The sequence below is a fragment of the Anomaloglossus baeobatrachus genome, chromosome 9 (genome assembly GCF_048569485.1).
Source record: "Anomaloglossus baeobatrachus isolate aAnoBae1 chromosome 9, aAnoBae1.hap1, whole genome shotgun sequence".
Taxonomy (NCBI): Eukaryota; Metazoa; Chordata; class Amphibia; order Anura; family Aromobatidae; genus Anomaloglossus; species Anomaloglossus baeobatrachus.
Window position 1 is genome coordinate 27,934,354 of NC_134361.1, and position 19,400 is coordinate 27,953,753.

The following is a 19,400-nucleotide window of genomic DNA, read 5'->3' on the forward strand; positions in this document are numbered from 1 at the left end:
CATTAAGCAAGAGGCTCGACTAACCAAACGCCACGAAGGCCAAGGAGATCTTCAAACAACACCATGAAAACCAAAGAGATATCCAAACAAGACCATGAAGACCAAGGAGATGTCCAAACAACACTATGAAGCCCAAGGAGATGTCCAAACAATACCATGAAGACCAAGGAGATCTCCAAACCACACCATGAAGACCAGGGAGATCTCCAAACCACACCATGAAGACCAGGGAGATCTCCAAACGACACCATGAAGACCAAGGAGATCTCCAAACGATACCATGAAGATCAAAGGGATCTCCAAACAAGTCAGAGGCACAGTGGTGAGAAGTAAAAGTCAGGGTTGGGTTTAAAAGAAATTATCTCAATCTCTGATGGTCCCTCAGAGCACCAACAAGTCCATTATCATCAAATGGAAAGAACATAGTACCTCAACAAACCTGCCAAGAGACCGACACCTACCAAAACTCTCAGCCCAGGAAAGGAGGGCTTTATGAGGGGCTGCTGATAAGTCTTTGGCTTTACCCAGAAAGAAACGAGATAGGATGATGTAAAGAAGGATTTCGGTTGTGCCTCAAACCAGGCATCCGTAGCAGCCATGGCATCAGAAATGGTGTGAAATTTGGTACCTTTGAGGTGTTTCTTCAGGTGTGGAAACAGATGATAGTCGGAGGGAGCTAGATCTGGTGAATAAGGTGGGTGGTCAAACGGCTGGTAGCCCAGCTCTGCCAGTTTTGCCGTGATCGCTTGTGCAGTGTGAGCGGAGGCGTTCTCTTGCAGGAACAAGATTCCTTTGGACAGCTTGCCGCGCCTTTTGGCCTTCAGAGCTGCCTTCAATTGGTCCAAAAGATCATTGTACTACCTTGCATTGATGGTGGAACCCTTTTGAAGGTAGTCCCCTCCTTATCCCAGAACACAGACGCCATCACCTTAGTGGCTGTTTTTTGCACCCTGAACTTCTTTGGACAAGGAGAACCACTGTACCTCCACTCTATTGACTGCTCCTTGATTTCAGGGTCATACAAATAAATCCAGGTCTCATCCATAGTGACCAGTCGATACTGGAAGTTCTTATCAGTCCGGAAACGCTGACAAATGGACCAGGACGTTTTTACTTGCATGCTTCTCTGATCTGTTGTCAAACATTTGGGGATCCACTTTGCAGATCGCTTCTTCATGTCCAAATGTTCATAGATAGTGACACAAACACGTTCACGGAAAATCCCCATGATGTCTGCTATTGCTTTAGCTGAAATTCATCGATTCTCCAGTATGAGGTTGTGCACAGCATCGACGATCTCCAGAACAACAACCACTCTCGGGTGTCCAGGACGTTCCTCATCATTGATGCTGAAGTGGCCTGTTTTAAACTTGGTAATCCAGTTCTTAACTGTGGAATATGAAGGGCATTGATCCCCCAATGTCTGCGACATATCACCATGAATATCCTACGCGGACTTTCCTTCCAGAAACAAGGATTGTATCCCTCCTCTGCTCTCAGTTGCTGTGAATATCGTATTAGAGTCTGCCATTTTGCTTTCTTGATTGCGTAGAGCACTGTTGCCATAAGCAACAAACAAAACATTTTGAAAACATATATTAGATACATAAGGCTTTCATGTGCTGTAACATTCGTTACCATAGAAACAAAAAAATCACAAAGCCAAAGACTTATCAGCAGCCCAACGTAATCAGAGCGGTAGCACAGAGACCAAAGGTAACCCTGAAGGAGCTGCAGAGTTCCCCAGAAGAGACTGGAGAATCTGTCCATACACCTACTGTACAATAAGCCATACAATACATAGAGGTGGCTTTTATGGAAGAGTAGACAGAAAAAGGCCTTTACTTACAGCTAAAAATCATTTTGATTTTTATCAAAAGACATGTGGGAGACTTCCCAAATGAATGGAGGAAGGTGCTGTGCTCAAATGAGACCAGAATTGAGCTTTTTGTCCACCAAGGTAAACGCTATGGCTGGCGATCTACAACACAGTTGATCAACCCAAGAACACCATCCCCACTGTGAAACATAGTGGTGGCATTATCAGGCTGGGGGGATGTTTTTCTGCAGCAGAGACAAGGAAAATGGTCTGAGCCGAGATGGTGAGAAATACAGGAATATTCTTGAGCAAAACCTGTTTTCAGTCTGTCACTGATTTGAGACTGGGACAGAGATTCACCTTCAAAGGCACTGTATATGAGCTTTGATTTCCTATAAACGCACAAAGACATTATTGAGTATGGTACACTATATGGCAGCATACGGTAATATAGAACACAGTACTCATGCAGTAGAGTGGAGAAAGCCCTGCGTATTTAGACAGTTTTAACATTCAGGATTCTGGTAAAGCTGGGTAGCATCTGCCGCTAACATAAATATTAATTGTACACAAAACTTTTATACAAGATTAATTAGCTTCCTAAACAGCCAAATTATAAACTTTATTCCGGCAGGGACTAATGTTTATGAAGAGGCTCTGTAAGCGTCACATAATATACTACAGTGGTATAATATGCAGTTTATTTAGAAAGTCTCCTGGTGGTCATAAATGGTACTGCAGCTAGGATTTTCATGCATATTATTATTATTATTATTATTTATTATTATTATAGCGCCATTTATTCCATGGCGCTTTACAAGTGAGAGAGGGTATACGTACAACAATCATTAACAGTACAAGACAGACTGGTATAGGAGGAGAGAGGAACCTGCCCGCGAGGGCTCACAGTCTACAGGGAATGGGTGATGGTACAATAGGTGAGGACAGAGCTGGTTGCGCATGCATATTACTGTATATATTTTTTTCACTATTTTTTGCAAATAAATGTTTACATCCCCCCCTTATAATAGCATCAATAAAATCTGATGTTATCATACGTATCACAATTGATAACACATTTTCGCTCCAAAATACTCTTCAAAATTGCATGGAAAACTATTTCTACTCATTTTACATATGTGAAAACTACTTTGCTGCTCATATGAGAAGTTGTTTTTTTTTTCTTAAGAGGTTTTGAAAAACTCCTGGTGAAAAAAAAATGTATGTCAATTTCTTAAAGCAAATCCTTTGAAAAATCAGTAAGAAAAAAACTAATGAAAACAGCACAAATAATAAAAACGCTGAAATAAACAGATCATATGAACATCAAAGTGGATTTCCCATAAGAAAACAAATAGGTAGATTTCTCCAAGTATTTTTGAAGCAAATTTTGAGAGGATTCGCTCCAAAAACTCTGCCGAAAATTCTGTGTGAACATCGCCTTAGGTTTATACTATTTTATATATATTTATATATATTTTATATTATATATTATATATATTATTTATTACAATTTTTTATATTTATATATATATATATATATAAATATATACTGTTTATATATATACTATATATATATATATATATATATATACACACACACACTATACTATATATATACTATTTTTTATATTTATATATATATCTATATTTATTTTATATTATATATTATATATATATATTATTTATGACTATTTTATATATATATATATATATATATATGTATATATATATATATATGTATATATATATATATATATATATATATATATATATATATTTATATATTATATTTATACTTAGTTCTTTTGCTTTGTTTTTGTTTTTTTATTTTTCTTCTGGTGGCATTTTCTTATTCAGATACTATTTTCTTTTTTAGTTTTTTTAATTTCAATTTTTTTTTAAATTTAATAATTTTTTAAAAAAAAAATTTTAATTCAAGGCTATAGGAAAATGGATGAAAAACCCCAAACACCTAAAAATGTACCTAAAGTGTACTAATAAAAAAATAAACACAAAAAGCTTTAAAATGCTTCTCAGCCAATATCAAAGCACACCTTTTTTCGCACACAGAAAAAAAAGCTTTATGTGAAACCCCCCTATTAAGCCTAAAAGCTCTAAGACACAAATGGTGTCTGAAACGAGTGGTAATAAGTAATTGGGCCTTGTAGTGGAGTATGGAACAGGCTGAGGAACATAGATATAGCTATGAGATATGGAAAATGGATGCTCCAGACTAGACCACCCCTTTAAGGTACAGATGAGTGTGACAACCAAGCACATGAGTAGCAGCTAATAGTGCAGATCAGAGGAGTGTATTAGGAGTGATTACACAGAGGACAGAATATGGGACTCTATGAGTAACTGCTGCAACGTGTAAGAATAGCCGGTTCACTCCTCGCCTTTGATGTTGATTTCTGACATCCCAAGGAAGCGGAGTCTGAGCTGTCACTGCTCCGCAGATTGCTTTGACGGCAGCTTTGGATTCCTGTACCGGGCCAGTGGAAGGGCGACAGGTAGGCCATGGTCTTATTATGGGAGTTATCGGTGCCTTAGCTGATCCTGTGATTTGCAGATCTGGTCACATTTGCTTTTTGTGATACATGTATGGTCCATCACGTCCCTGTCCTCATATATACATTAGGATAGGTGGTCAAGCCTACCGGGCTAGTAGGATCAGGGGTGGACATATCATTAGTGCAACCTGTGTGGCCACCAGGAGCTCAAGAGGTGAAGGGGCCCATGTCTACCACCAAAACAGGTGTAGCTCTTGGGCGACAAAGGGCCCAAATATTGTGCCCATGGGCCTCTTCTGTCTGTGTCCGTCAGTGAGTTTGACAGTCTGATTTCTGACTACCTTATGTGTATGGGGGTCTCCTGATGTTTAGTTACATAGCTTGAAAAAAGCCCCCGGTCCATCTAGTTCACCTTCTTACACCAATTATATATTTTGTCATTAAGTCATTTATAACCGACAATGTTGTGTGTAGTGAGGAAATCATCAGCCCTGATATAAAAGCTGTTATAGTATCTGCCATTACTACCTCTTGTGGTCGCATTCCACAGTCTGACTGCTCTAACTGTAAAGAACTCTTTCCTAAAAAGGATTGGGTTGAAATTCATTGTCCACGGCTTTTATTCTCAGGGAAGATAAGCGGCTGCCAGAGGTTGCTCTCATCTGCTTATCTCCTCTATCTATTGAGACTTGGATCTGATTAATTTCAACCTACCTAATCACCGTTGGGTGTGGGCTGATGATGGGCCGGAGATAGGAAAACTAAAGTGTAAGGCCTTCCTGCTCTGAACAGATCCCCGTTTACTAAGGCAATAGTAATGCTAGTGGGAACCAATAAAAAAAAAAACAGTAAGAGACACGTGCACGCTCGGCCAGGCTGAGCATGCATGATGCATGTGAGGAAGAATTTGCAGGCCTCCAGATTAGTTTAACAACATGGCGTGTATTCCATCAAACTGAAGAGTCTCAGAATCTGGATCAGAATTAAAGGGCCAATTTTTCTTTTTTTTTGTAAGCGTTGCGTTATCTTTTAAGTTAGCGCTCACATTGAATGTTCACGGCTAGGTCCGGAGCTGAACCCACAGAAGAAAGGGATTCAGAGGTGTGTATTGACTTCAATACACAAACTGGGTCCCAAACATGTGTAGCGTCCCTGAGGCTTCAGTCGCCACAGGGTACTGCATCTCATTTAAGGTGCAGTACTTATCCCGGGTAAGGAAGAGGTTAATCGCTGGTGTTTCTCACATTCACAAACCACACACACTTAGGTGCTTTCCCACCGGGAACTGGACTACGGTAGACAGGGGGTGACCATCATGAGGCATGGGACTTTGCCGGTCACTAGGACAACCACATGGGGGGCGGGCACCACTTTGGGAAAAGGGAAGGATCTTCTTCACACATAGTCAGATTCCCCTGAGCACAGCTGTGAGGGGCATAATCGGGACTTCGGTCCATTTTTCTTTACCTCACACTTCTGGGAGCGCCAAAAGACCCGTGGCTTGGAGCAGATAGCTCAGCCCGGGTTCTCTACAGCTACACGGGATTCCAGGGTCTGCGGAGAGTGCAGGAAACACCCGCGACCCGTTCCATATTCCACCCACCAGGATTGGAGGGACCCCGACCAGAAAGGACTCACAGTGAGAACACCGGTGGTGACCTCAATTTGCTCGGGATCGGCTGGGGCCTAGCACGGCAGTGACCGGTACTCCGGGAGCGGCAACCGGGTTATCTAAAGAACTGTAAAAACACCTGGAACCGCAGAGACTGTGTCCGCTTGTCATTGCCGTCGCCCCACGCTTCGGCACCATCGGCCATTACTACTCCCCTCATCATCCTCCCCGGGGCCCGCTCCACCTATGGGGAGCAGAACCATCTAGGATGCTACAACCATCCTCCCCGGAGGACAGCGACAGCAGCGGCGGCTAATTCCCTGGCCACATACCAAAGGTGGCGTCACGAGACAAATCCACTACTACCCCCAACCTCTCCATTCAACCTCCTTTATTGTACACCTCGGGGCCACGAAGCTGGGCAGGGCCACCCGTAACATCCCTAGACCCGTCACCACCGGCCTGGCGACGAGTAACAAGTTTAACTCCTTGCCCTGTGGGTGCTATACATGCGCTTTTGGCCACGTCCCGGCAGCGTCGGCTTTATTATAGCTGGATACAATAGCGCTGTCTTCCACGCAGTTTGCACAGGCCAAAGGTGCAGATTTTGGACTCTGTGTGCCCCATTGAAGTCGACGGCTCTGTCTCAGACACTTCTGAATCCCGCTTTTTGTGCGATAACGATGGAAGCCATGAACGTGCCGCATAACGCAGTGTGAACGATGCCTTAAAGGAGCCGGACAAAGTGTTCACCAACATGCCGGCCCCTCTGCCCCACACACAGAAAGCGAGTGGCTGAGTCACCAAAGCTTTTGGGAGGTCTTCTCTTTATCTGGTTCAGGTACATGATGCAAATCTCCATTTCTAGATGTAACTTTGCAAGCACAGCCATAAATGCATATTCTGTGTGACCCCATGACCCAGCCCCAGTGTTCACCCTCCTGCAAGATCAGCTTTGCGTCATAATATCAGGCAGACAGGAAAACCTGGCAGCTGCCTGCACCCAGCATGTCCATCTATTGCATCAGGCTGCACTGACCACTCTCCACCACCAGAGGTCGCTTTTCGGGCTGCCCTCACTATTGCCTGAATACAATAATAATAGCCGCTGCTTAGTGTAAATAAACCCCAACGTCTCTGCTTCACAGACAACATAGCAATGGCTGCTGTCCAACTACTCAATGATATATGATAATAGACGATGAAGAAACGTCATTAATAGGTGATATTAGCCACAGGCGAATAGTAAGGGCAGCTCATAATGGGCAAATGGGGGCCTTTGACGCTGTGCGGTAAGGGCGGAAGTAGGAAGTGGAAGGTGAAAGAAAATACACGTGGGGGGGATTGTGAGTGACATCACCGGCGAGGAGCTGAGGAGAAGTGAGTGGGGTAACGGGGCAGAAATGAGTGGGGGGCTGTGAGGGTGTATAGGGGGACTACAAGTCTCAGGAGCACTTCTCACTGGATGCTGGTCCTCCTTCCTTTCAGTACCTCTGCTGCCTGTGCTGGCCCCGCAGCAGCTGTCACAGCTCTATAACTGACTTTGTTGCACTTTCTCCCCCTTATTGACCCCTCTGCTTGCAATCAGTGAATAGACCACTGATTAGTCACTATCAGAGCTGCGGAGCAGGCAGTGATGTGCGGCTGCTCACAGCTGAGGGTTTGGTACAGTAGCATCTAGCTAAGCACATCATCTGCTCAAACCTCTCCTGTGCTGATGCTTTGTCACAGTGTGTCAGTGCAGTAAATGGACCTCTAATTAGTCACTATCAGAGCTGCGGAGCAGACAGTGACAGGCGGCTGCTCACAGCTGAGGGTTTGGTACAGTAGCATCTAGCTAAGCACATCATCTGCTCAAACCTCTCCTGTGCTGATGCTTTGTTACAATGTGTTGGTGCAGTGAATGGACCACTGATTAGTCACTATCAGAGCTGCGGAGCAGACAGTGACGGGCGGCTGCTCACAGCTGAGGGTTTGGTACAGTAGCATCTAAGCGCATCATCTGCTAAAACCTCTCCTGTGCTGATGCTTTGTTACAATGTGTCGGTGCAGTAAATGGACCATTGATTAGTCACTATCAGAGCTGCGGAGCAGGCAGTGATGTGCGGCTGCTCACAGCTGAGGGTTTGGTACAGTAGCATCTAGCTAAGCACATCATCTGCTCAAACCTCTGCTGTGCTGATGCTTTGTTACAATGTGTTGGTGCAGTGAATGGACCACTGATTAGTCACTATCAGAGCTGCGGAGCAGGCAGTGATGTGCGGCTGCTCACAGCTGAGGGTTTGGTACAGTAGCATCTAGCTAAGCACATCATCTGCTCAAACCTCTGCTGTGCTGATGCTTTGTTACAATGTGTCAGTGCAGTGAATGGACCACTGATTAGTCACTATCAGAGCTGCGGATTAGACAGTGATGTGCGGCTGCTCACAGCTGAGGGTTTGGTACAGTAGCATCTAGCGAAGCACATCATCTGCTCAAACCTCTGCTGTGCTGATGCTTTGTTACAATGTGTCGGTGCAGTGAATGGACCACTGATTAGTCACTATCAGAGCTGCGGATTAGACAGTGATGTGCGGCTGCTCACAGCTGAGGGTTTGGTACAGTAGCATCTAGCTAAGCACATCATCTGCTCAAACCTCTACTGTGCTGATGCTTTGTTACAATGTGTCGGTGCAGTGAATGGACCACTGATTAGTCACTATCAGAGCTGCGGATTAGACAGTGATGTGCGGCTGCTCACAGCTGAGGGTTTGGTACAGTAGCATCTAGCTAAGCACATCATCTACTCCAACCTCTCCTGTGCTGATGCTTTGTTACAATGTGTCGGTGCAGTAAATGGACCACTGATTAGTCACTATCAGAGCTGCGGAGCAGGCAGTGACGGGCGGCTGCTCACAGCTGAGGGTTTGGTACAGTAGCATCTAGCTAAGCACATCATCTACTCCAACCTCTCCTGTGCTGATGCTTTGTTACAATGTGTCGGTGCAGTAAATGGACCACTGATTAGTCACTATCAGAGCTGCGGAGCAGGCAGTGATGTGATGCAGTTCACAGCTGAGGGTTTGGTACAGTAGCATCTAGCTAAGCACATCATCTACTCCAACCTCTCCTGTGCTGATGCTTTGTTACAATGTGTCGGTGCAGTAAATGGACCACTGATTAGTCACTATCAGAGCTGCGGAGCAGGCAGTGATGTGATGCAGTTCACAGCTGAGGGTTTGGTACAGTAGCATCTAGCTAAGCACATCATCTACTCCAACCTCTCCTGTGCTGATGCTTTGTTACAGTGTGTCGGTGCAGTAAATGGACCACTGATTAGTCACTATCAGAGCTGCGGAGCAGGCAGTGATGTGATGCAGTTCACAGCTGAGGGTTTGGTACAGTAGCATCTAGCTAAGCACATCATCTGCTCAAACCTCTCCTGTGCTGATGCTTTGTTACAGTGTGTCAGTGCAGTAAAAGGCTCCTGATTCCACAGGACGGTGCGATGATAATAAAAAAAACTTCTTTAGATGCCTTAATTAGGAAAAAATGTGAAAAAAATGTTTAATTATTTTCTGCGCCTTGTTGCTGTTTATTCTTCTGTCGATGGCGCTGAAGGAGAGATTTTTTTTTTTTTTTTATTGTGGCTCCTATTGTTTTTATTCATTCAATTTTTTTGGTGCCGATTTCATTTTCATTGCTTTTTATTTTTGCATTTTATTTTTTTTTTTAAATAAAAGTACAACACCTAGAAAAAACTAATTGTGGCTTTTTTTCTGTTTTGGTCTTTTATGGGTTAAAAAAAATTAACATTTTATTAATTTGAGTAATTACAGACAAAGCAGTGCCAAATATTAAATATTTCGGAGTGATTTAAAGTTTTTTTTTTTTCTTAAATATTTGTTAATATTTTTTTTTTTTTTTCTTGATCCTGTGATCTCGTGTCTTTCCTATACACTATACTGTAATATCTTGGTGCTGTGTGAAATTGATGATCCCCTATGAAGCCCAGTTTAGCAGGGGGTCCCTAAATAACACCCCCCCCCCAACCCATCAGCACCCCACCACTGTAGTCAGAACAGACGGCCGCCGTATTGAATCTTTTTGTTTTCCAATCATTTTTATTACTATTTTCCAAAGTAGTAAGTAAATGTTAACAACATCACATTTTTTGTAATTATTTTTTCTATGGGGGGGAGTGGAGGGTTCCTTTTTAAGGAAAGGGAAGTGATTGGGTTAAACTGTTGCATTTGGAGCTATCTTGGAACGTAGCGGTAAACTCTCTGGTGTCTGCCATTTGCGCAGCCGCTCACCGCGCTGCACAGAGCAGAATCAGGATGTGGACAGCGCCTCTCCTGCACGTAGGTCATGTCTGGTATTACAGCTCCACTCATCTGCTGCACCACATTTCTTAGGTTATTATGCAGTGTAAAAGAAGCCTATGTTCAATGGTCCTGTTGGCGCTTCCATCTCATCCCCCCTGCAAAATGGGTTTCTGACGCATGCGCCGACGGGGCCATTGACTATAATGTTGCAGAAGGCTTCACTGTGCGCTCTGTCATGCACCATTTTCGGGCGTATACGCTTTTATGCAGGCGGATACCCAGATGTAGCAGACTACGACTGGGTGTTTGCCTCCAGTAAGCGTATACGCCCGAAAATGGTGCAAGACAGGGCAGAGTGTAACTCAATCTGCATCATCATAGTCAATGGCCCTGTCGGCGCATGCGTCCGACAACCGTTTTGTGGGGGTGGGACGGAAGCTCCAACTGGACCAGTAAATGTAGGTTATAACGCAGTGTGAAAAAGACCCTAGAAAACCAATATCAACTTTTTGCCTCAGGCCATGTTCACACGTAACATTTTTCACTTTCTTTGTCGCTCCATTGGGAGACCCAGACAATTGGGTGTATAGCTATGCCTCCGGAGGCCACACAAAGTACTACACTTAAAAGTGTAAGGCCCCTCCCCTTCTGGCTATACACCCCCCGTGGGATCACGGGCTCCTCAGTTTTCTTGCTTTGTGCGAAGGAGGTCAGACATCCACGCATAGCTCCACTGTTTAGTCAGCAGCAGCTGCTGACTATGTCGGATGGAAGAAAAGAGGGCCCATACTAGGGCCCCCAGCATGCTCCCTTCTCACCCCACTATTTGTCGGTGGTGCTTGTAAGGTTGAGGTACCCATTGCGGGTACGGAGGCTGGAGCCCACATGCTGTTTTCCTTCCCCATCCCCCTTAGGGCTCTGGGTGAAGTGGGATTTTACCGGTCTCCAGGCACTGAGACCGGGCTCCATCCACAGCCCCTGGGAATCTGCTGGACATGGAGCTGAGTATCGTCAGGGACAGGCCCTGCTACATCAAGGTACTCTGTGTCCCCGTGCATATCGCGCGCACACCGCAGCATTGCTGGGTGTGTTAGTGCGCCGGGGACAACAGCGCTGCGCGCTTGTGCCATTACTAGCTACAGCTCTGCTGAGAGGGGACATGTGTTTGAAACTGCTGCGTGGCCACGGTGGTCAGTTTTTAGCGCTGCGGCGCGGCTGGGATTTGTGGTGCGCCGGGGACTTCCGCGCTGGCCGTGCATATATGACGGCCGCGCTTATTACTCGAGTCCCCGGCTTTTGCGGCCTAGTTTCGCTTCGTTCCCGCCCCCAGGCCTGCCAGTCAGGGGAAGGGCGGGACGCTGTGCAGAATGTCAGCACAGAGGGCTGGAGTCTGCTTTACATACTCCAGCCCTCACACTGGGCACAGTGGGACACCAGTTTCCCGCACTTTTTCTGAGGACGCCCACGATCCACCCCTCTTCACAGGACGCCGGCAGCCATTCCTGTGTGCAGTCTGAGCTGGAGAGAGGAGGCTGGGAGACCCAGACACGGGATTCTGGTGCCCACACACCCGCTTTTCAGCGGGCGGTAAGCTGCCCTCAAGGGCTGACCCCACTGGTGCCGAAGTGTATATTGTATTTTATGCTTGCAGCTATACATTGCACTGTACGATCACTAGTGATTCTCTGCTATATATCCTCCAATAGATTACTAACAGAGGACACAACAGCATGTCGACCGCAAAAAGCAAAGGTGACAAGGCACAGGCTTTCTATGCTGCTTGTACCGCATGTGGGGCTGTTCTACCGGCAGGTTCCACTGACCCCCACTGTGTGCAGTGCTCGGCCCCTGTGGCACTTGCTCGGCCGGGGCCTCTGCTGGAGGTGACCCAGGCAGAACCTCCTGTGAATACTGTCCAGGTGACAGGGACGGAGTTTGCAGTCTTTGCCGACAGATTGTCTGTGACTATGACTAAAATTCTTGAAACATTGCAGTCCAGACCAGTATCTCAGACCATGGACACTGTTAACTCATTGCTCCCTGGTGCCCCTCAGTTGGAACAGCTCCGGGATCCGGGGGCGTCTCTTGCATCCCAGGGTGATGGCTCTGACACGGACGACAGTCCCAGACAGCCTAAGCGAGCTCGCTATGAGCGGCCCTCGACTTCATCACACTGGTCAGGGTCCCAGCAGGAGGACTCTCTGTATGATGAGGCGGAGATGGCTGATCAGGATTCTGATCCTGAGACCGCTCTCAATTTGGATACTCCTGATGGTGACGCCATAGTGAATGATCTTATAGCGTCCATCAATAAAATGCTGGACATTTCTCCACCTGCTCTTCCTGTGGAGGAGGCAGCTTCACAGCAGGAGAAATTCCATTTCAGGTATCCCAAACGTAAATTAAGTGTTTTTCTGGACCACTCTGACTTCAGAGAGGCAGTCCAGAAACACCACGCTTATCCGGATAAGCGTTTTTCCAAACGGCTTAAGGATACACGTTATCCTTTTCCCCCGGACGTGGTCAAGGGCTGGACCCAGTGTCCCAAGGTGGATCCTCCAATCTCCAGGCTTGCGGCTAGATCCATAGTTGCAGTGGAAGATGGGGCGGCACTTAAAGATGCCACTGACAGGCAGATGGAGCTCTGGTTGAAATCCATCTATGAGGCTATTGGCGCGTCGTTTGCTCCAGCATTCGCAGCCGTATGGGCACTCCAAGCTATTTCAGCTGGTCTTGCACAGATTGACACGGTCACACGTACATCTGCCCCGCAGGTGGCACCATTGACATCTCAAATGTCTGCATTTGCGTCTTACGCGATTAATGCTGTCTTAGACTCTACGAGCCGTACGGCAGTGGCGTCCGCCAACTCCGTAGTTTTACGCAGAGCCTTGTGGTTAAGAGAATGGAAGGCAGATTCTGCTTCCAAGAAGTGTTTAACCAGTTTGCCATTTTCTCGTGACCGACTGTTTGGAGAGCGCTTAGATGAAATCATTAAGCACTCCAAGGGTAAAGATTCTTCCTTACCTCAGCCCAGACAAAACAAACCCCAACAGAGGAGAGGACAGTCGGGGTTTCGGTCCTTTCGAGGCTCAGGCAGGTCCCAATTCTCCTCGTCCAAAAGGACTCAAAAGGATCAGAGGAGCGCAGATTCTTGGCGGACTCAGTCACGCCCAAAAAAGACAGCCGGAAGACCCGCTACCAAGGCGGCTTCCTCATGACTTTCGGCCTCCTCTCTCCGCATCCTCGGTCGGTGGCAGGCTCTCCCGCTTTGGCGACATTTGGCTGCCACAGGTCACAGACCGTTGGGTGAGAGACATTCTGTCTCACGGGTACAGGATAGAGTTCAGCTCTCGTCCTCCAACTCGCTTCTTCAGAACTTCTCCATCTCCCGACCGAGCCGATGCTCTGCGGCTAGCGGTGTCCACTCTAAAAGCGGAAAGAGTGGTGACCCCCGTTCCTCTTCAGGAACAAGGTCACGGTTTTTACTCCAACTTGTTTGTGGTGCCAAAAAAGGACGGGTCATTCCGTCCCGTTCTGGATCTAAAACTGCTCAACAAGCACGTAAAAACCAGGCGGTTCCGAATGGAATCCCTTCGCTCCGTCATCGCCTCAATGTCTCAAGGAGATTTTCTAGCATCAATAGACATCAAGGATGCTTATCTCCACGTGCCGATTGCTCCAGAGCACCAGCGTTTCCTACGCTTTGTTATAGGAGACGAACACCTTCAGTTCGTAGCTCTGCCTTTCGGGCTGGCGACAGCACCACGTGTCTTCACCAAGGTCATGGCGGCAGTAGTAGCAGTCCTGCACTCTCAAGGTCACTCTGTGATCCCGTATTTGGACGATCTACTGGTCAAGGCACCCTCTCAAGAGGCATGCCAACACAGCCTGAACGTTGCGCTGGAGACTCTCCAGAGTTTCGGGTGGATCATCAACTTTTCAAAGTCAAATCTAACTCCGACCCAATCGCTAACATATCTTGGCATGGAGTTTCATACTCTCTCAGCGATAGTGAAGCTTCCGCTGGACAAACAGCGTTCACTACAGACAGGGGTGCAATCTCTCCTTCAGGGCCAGTCGCACCCCTTGAGACGCCTCATGCACTTCTTGGGGAAGATGGTAGCTGCAATGGAGGCAGTCCCTTTCGCGCAGTTTCATCTCCGTCCACTACAATGGGACATTCTCCGCCAATGGGACGGGAAGTCGACGTCCCTCGACAGGAACGTCTCCCTTTCTCAGGCGGCCAAGGATTCTCTTCGGTGGTGGCTTCTTCCCACCGCTTTGTCGAAAGGAAAGTCCTTTCTACCCCCATCCTGGGAGGTAGTCACGACAGACGCGAGTCTCTCAGGGTGGGGAGCAGTGTTTCGCCACCACAGGGCTCAAGGGACGTGGACTCAGGAAGAGTCCACCCTTCAGATCAATGTTCTAGAAATCAGAGCAGTGTATCTTGCCCTACAAGCCTTCCAGCAGTGGCTGGAAGGCAAGCAGATCCGAATTCAGTCGGACAACTCCACAGCGGTAGCATACATCAACCACCAAGGTGGAACACGCAGTCGGCAAGCCTTCCAGGAAGTCCGACGGATTCTGACGTGGGTGGAAGACACGGCTTCCACCATATCCGCAGTTCACATCCCAGGCGTGGAAAACTGGGAAGCAGACTTCCTCAGTCGCCAGGGTATGGACGCAGGGGAATGGTCCCTTCACCCGGACGTGTTTCAGGAGATCTGTCGCCGCTGGGGGATGCCGGACGTCGACCTGATGGCGTCACGGCACAACAACAAGGTCCCGGCTTTCATGGCACGGTCTCACGATCACCGAGCTTTGGCGGCAGACGCCTTAGTTCAAGATTGGTCGCAATTCCGGCTACCTTACGTGTTCCCGCCTCTGGCATTGTTGCCCAGAGTGCTGCGCAAGATCAGGGCCGACTGCCGTCGCGCCATCCTCGTCGCTCCAGACTGGCCGAGGAGATCGTGGTACCCAGATCTGTGGCACCTCACGGTAGGCCAACCATGGGCACTACCAGAACGACCAGACTTGCTATCTCAAGGGCCGTTTTTCCACCTGAATTCTGCGGCCCTGAACCTGACTGTGTGGCCATTGAGTCCTGGATCCTAGCATCTTCAGGATTATCTCGAGGGGTTATTACCACCATGAGACAGGCTAGAAAACCATCCTCCGCCAAGATCTACCACAGGACGTGGAAGATATTCTTATCTTGGTGCGCTGCTCAGGGAGTTTCTCCCTGGCCTTTTGCATTGCCTACTTTTCTTTCCTTTCTGCAATCCGGATTGGAAAAAGGTTTGTCGCTCAGCTCCCTTAAAGGACAAGTCTCAGCGCTATCTGTATTTTTTCAGAAACGCCTAGCACGACTTGCTCAGGTACGCACGTTCCTGCAAGGAGTTTGTCATATCGTCCCTCCTTACAAGCGGCCGTTAGAGCCCTGGGATCTGAACAAGGTTCTAATTGCTCTCCAGAAGCCGCCTTTCGAGCCTATGAAGGATGTTTCACTTTCCCGTCTTTCACAGAAAGTGGCCTTTCTAGTAGCGATCACGTCTCTTCGGAGAGTGTCCGAGCTAGCAGCGCTGTCATGCAAATCCCCCTTCCTGGTGTTTCACCAGGACAAGGTGGTTCTACGTCCGATTCCTGAGTTTCTCCCTAAGGTGGTATCCCCCTTTCATCTCAATCAGGATGTCACTTTACCTTCCTTGTGTCCTCATCCAGTTCATCAATTTGAGAAAGGTTTGCATTTGTTGGATCTGGTCAGAGCACTCAGGATCTACATTTCCCGCACGGCGCCCTTTCGCCGCTCGGATGCACTCTTTGTCCTTGTCGCTGGTCAGCGTAAAGGGACGCAAGCTTCCAAATCCACTCTAGCTCGGTGGATCAAGGAACCAATTCTTGAAACCTACCGTTCTGCGGGGCTTCCGGTTCCTTCAGGGCTGAAGGCCCATTCTACCAGAGCCGTGGGTGCGTCCTGGGCATTACGGCACCAGGCTACGGCTCAGCAGGTGTGCCAGGCGGCTACCTGGTCGAGTCTGCACACCTTTACCAAGCATTATCAGGTGCATACCTACGCTTCGGCGGACGCCAGCCTAGGTAGACAAGTCCTTCAGGCGGCGATTGCCCACCTGTAGGACAGGGCTGTTTGACGGCCCTATCACGAGGTATTCTTTTACCCACCCAGGGACTGCTTTTGGATGTCCCAATTGTCTGGGTCTCCCAATGGAGCGACAAAGAAGAAGGGAATTTTGTTTACTTACCGTAAATTCCTTTTCTTCTAGCTCCAATTGGGAGACCCAGCACCCGCCCTGTTTTCTTAGGGATTTTTGGTTTTTTCGGGTACACATGTTGTTCATGTTGAACGGTTTCAGTTCTCCGATGTTCTTCGGATTGAATTTGTCTTTAAAACTGTTATTGGCTTTCCTCCTTCTTGCTTTTGCACTAAAACTGAGGAGCCCGTGATCCCACGGGAGGGTGTATAGCCAGAAGGGGAGGGGCCTTACACTTTTAAGTGTAGTACTTTGTGCGGCCTCCGGAGGCAGTAGCTATACACCCAATCGTCTGGGTCTCCCAATTGGAGCTAGAAGAAAAGGAATTTACGGTAAGTAAACAAAATTCCCTTCTTCTCATTGCCTTCAATAGCGAAAAAAACCTGAAAGAATTGGGCACAGCGCTTCAAGTCAGTATGTAATGAATATTGTTTCATAAGAATTTGGGAAAGTTATTAACTGTCCTATAAATGTCTGCTCTGTTCCTGATCAGAGGATTTTGGCTTTTAGTTGAGATGAATCTGTGCTGCACTTCAGCTCCAAGATATAAGTAGTGATATCACCATTTTACTGCAGGAAATTTATCACAAACATCAGTCATGTACAGTTGAAACCAGAAGTTTCCGTCCGCTCTCTCTACAGACACATCTGCAGGTTTTTCCCTCCGCTCTCTCTACAGACACATCTGCAGGTTTTTCCCTCCGCTCTCTATACAGACACATCTGCAGATTTTTCCTCAATATTTGACATGAAATCAAAATAACTAAATAGAGAGCGGAGGGGAAAAACCTGCAGATGTGTCTGTATAGAGAGCGGAGGGGAAAAACCTGCAGATGTGTCTGTATAGAGAGCAGAGGGGAAACCCTGCAGATGTGTCTGTATAGAGAGCGGAGGGGAAAAACCTGCAGATGTGTCTGTATAGAGAGCGGAGGGGAAAAACCTGCAGATGTGTCTGTATAGAGAGCGGAGGGGAAAAACCTGCAGATGTGTCTGTATAGAGAGCGGAGGGGAAAAACCTGCAGATGTGTCTGTATAGAGAGCGGAGGGGAAAAACCTGCAGATGTGTCTGTATAGAGAGCGGAGGGGAAAAACCTGCAGATGTGTCTGTATAGAGAGCGGAGGGGAAAAACCTGCAGATGTGTCTGTATAGAGAGCGGAGGGGAAAAACCTGCAGATGCGTCTGTATAGAGAGCGGAGGGGAAAAACCTGCAGATGCGTCTGTATAGAGAGCGGAGGGGAAAAACCTGCAGATGCGTCTGTATAGAGAGCGGAGGGAAAAACCTGCAGATGTGTCTGTATAGAGAGCGGAGGGGGGAAACCTGCAGATGTGTCTGTATAGAGAGCGGAGGGGGGAAACCTGCAGATGTGTCTGTATAGAGAGCGGAGGGGAAAAACCTTCAGATGTGTCTGTATAGAGAGCGGAGGGAAAAACCTGCAGATGTGTCTGTGTAGAGAGTGGAGGGGAAAAACCTGCAGATGTGTCTGTATAGAGAGTGGAGGGAAACTTCTGGCTTCAACTGTATGAGTCTGAATCAGGGAAATTGAGGCGTTTGGGTCGGAGGTTTGGCTTCCTGACTCCAGTCCTGTTTGTGACAGTTGCGTGCAGTCCTCTGTTCTGGAATCCAGGAAGTTTAGCTCACAGATTCCCAGGAAAGAGACCTGTTTTACATATTATTTTTGGGGTCCCAGGGGTGACTATTTGGTTATTCACGCTGCACCCCATTACTCTCCACCTGCTGCACATAACTCGGCCTCTGCTTCCTCCGCAGGTATTGGCTCCCCCCTTCCACCATGTCGACTCTCTACCTTCCTCTGTCTTCTACCTCAGACCCCCGATGCCTGTGGGTGCGCATCTGTGGACAGTACGCCCCGCACCCTCGGCCGGAGGTGCAGGAGGTGGAGACCGGCCCCCGCGGGCTGCCACTTCCTTGCCTGCTGTCTCCAGCCACCGGTTCAGTGTGGGGAGCCTGGGCCGTGTCTTATATGCTGGCACCGGAGACCCTCTCGGGGGGAGGGGACCCCAGAGCGTTCTCCCTCATTAAGCAGTGGGTGAACTATGCGGAGTCTGATGTGTTGCCGGCTGCCTACGGTGCGGACCATAAACAGGTGAGGCCCGGTGGAGTTCTGTAATGGAGGGGAGTCTTAGTATTTGTTGAGTCCTTGAATTTTCCTCCTTTTGTCGATGTCACAGATGAAGGATCGCTCTCGTGTGGAGTTCCAGAAGATGCTGGAGGTGTTGGAGGGTCACCTCAAAGTGCGCACGTACTTAGTAGGGGAACGTCTGAGCCTCGCTGACATCGCGGTGTCCTGTTGTATCATCCATCCATTCAGCAAGGTGAGAAACTGATGCCTACCTGACCGCACCGGGGATCTAGAGACCTCCATGGGCCACAAGGTGCCCAATAAACCGGTGCACGAGGACTTCAGTTATGATGTCCTAGCCTGTGAATGGCAGGTGGGTAAAGGTCCAAGCCTCGGCGGCAGCGGCTCCATACATTGTGTAGTGACGTCCTGCAGGTTTCCCGCCCACACATCGGTGACAACTTGTAGTGCCACTAACGGCCACTACACCATGAACGGCACTGTACCACTTCCAGTGGCCTGCGGCCCCCGGCTGTAGCATACTGCCCCCTACCCCACTAACCCCCCCCCCCCCCCCCCAACTCAACCCCCGCCCCGATGGTATGAAGACATCTCATTAGTAGGTCACCTGTCCACCGAGGCCTCTGGCTCTGGCTCTGGAGTTTAGTGGTTGGAATGGCTCCTCTTCCGAGGACGCAGTCACCCGACCACTGCAGCCAATCACTGGTCTCAGCAGTCAGATGACAGAAGAGAGGGATGTCATCGTTTCAGTATGGACGCTGTTTCTTGGAT

At 48.0% G+C, this 19,400-nt stretch overlaps 1 protein-coding gene across 2 annotated transcripts in view; it reads left to right on the forward strand.

Moving 5' to 3' along the window:
- The first annotated feature begins 7,244 nt into the window (after positions 1 to 7,244).
- The window catches only part of VARS1 (valyl-tRNA synthetase 1), a 41,802-nt gene continuing 29,646 nt past the window's right edge, over positions 7,245 to 19,400 (forward strand). For both annotated transcript variants that reach the window (XM_075323442.1, XM_075323443.1), the window contains exons 1-3: positions 7,245 to 7,327; positions 18,296 to 18,632; positions 18,718 to 18,861. In XM_075323442.1, coding sequence (XP_075179557.1) covers positions 18,318 to 18,632; positions 18,718 to 18,861 — 459 coding nt within the window. In that variant the 5' untranslated portion in view covers positions 7,245 to 7,327; positions 18,296 to 18,317. The remainder of the gene's footprint in view (positions 7,328 to 18,295; positions 18,633 to 18,717; positions 18,862 to 19,400) is intronic.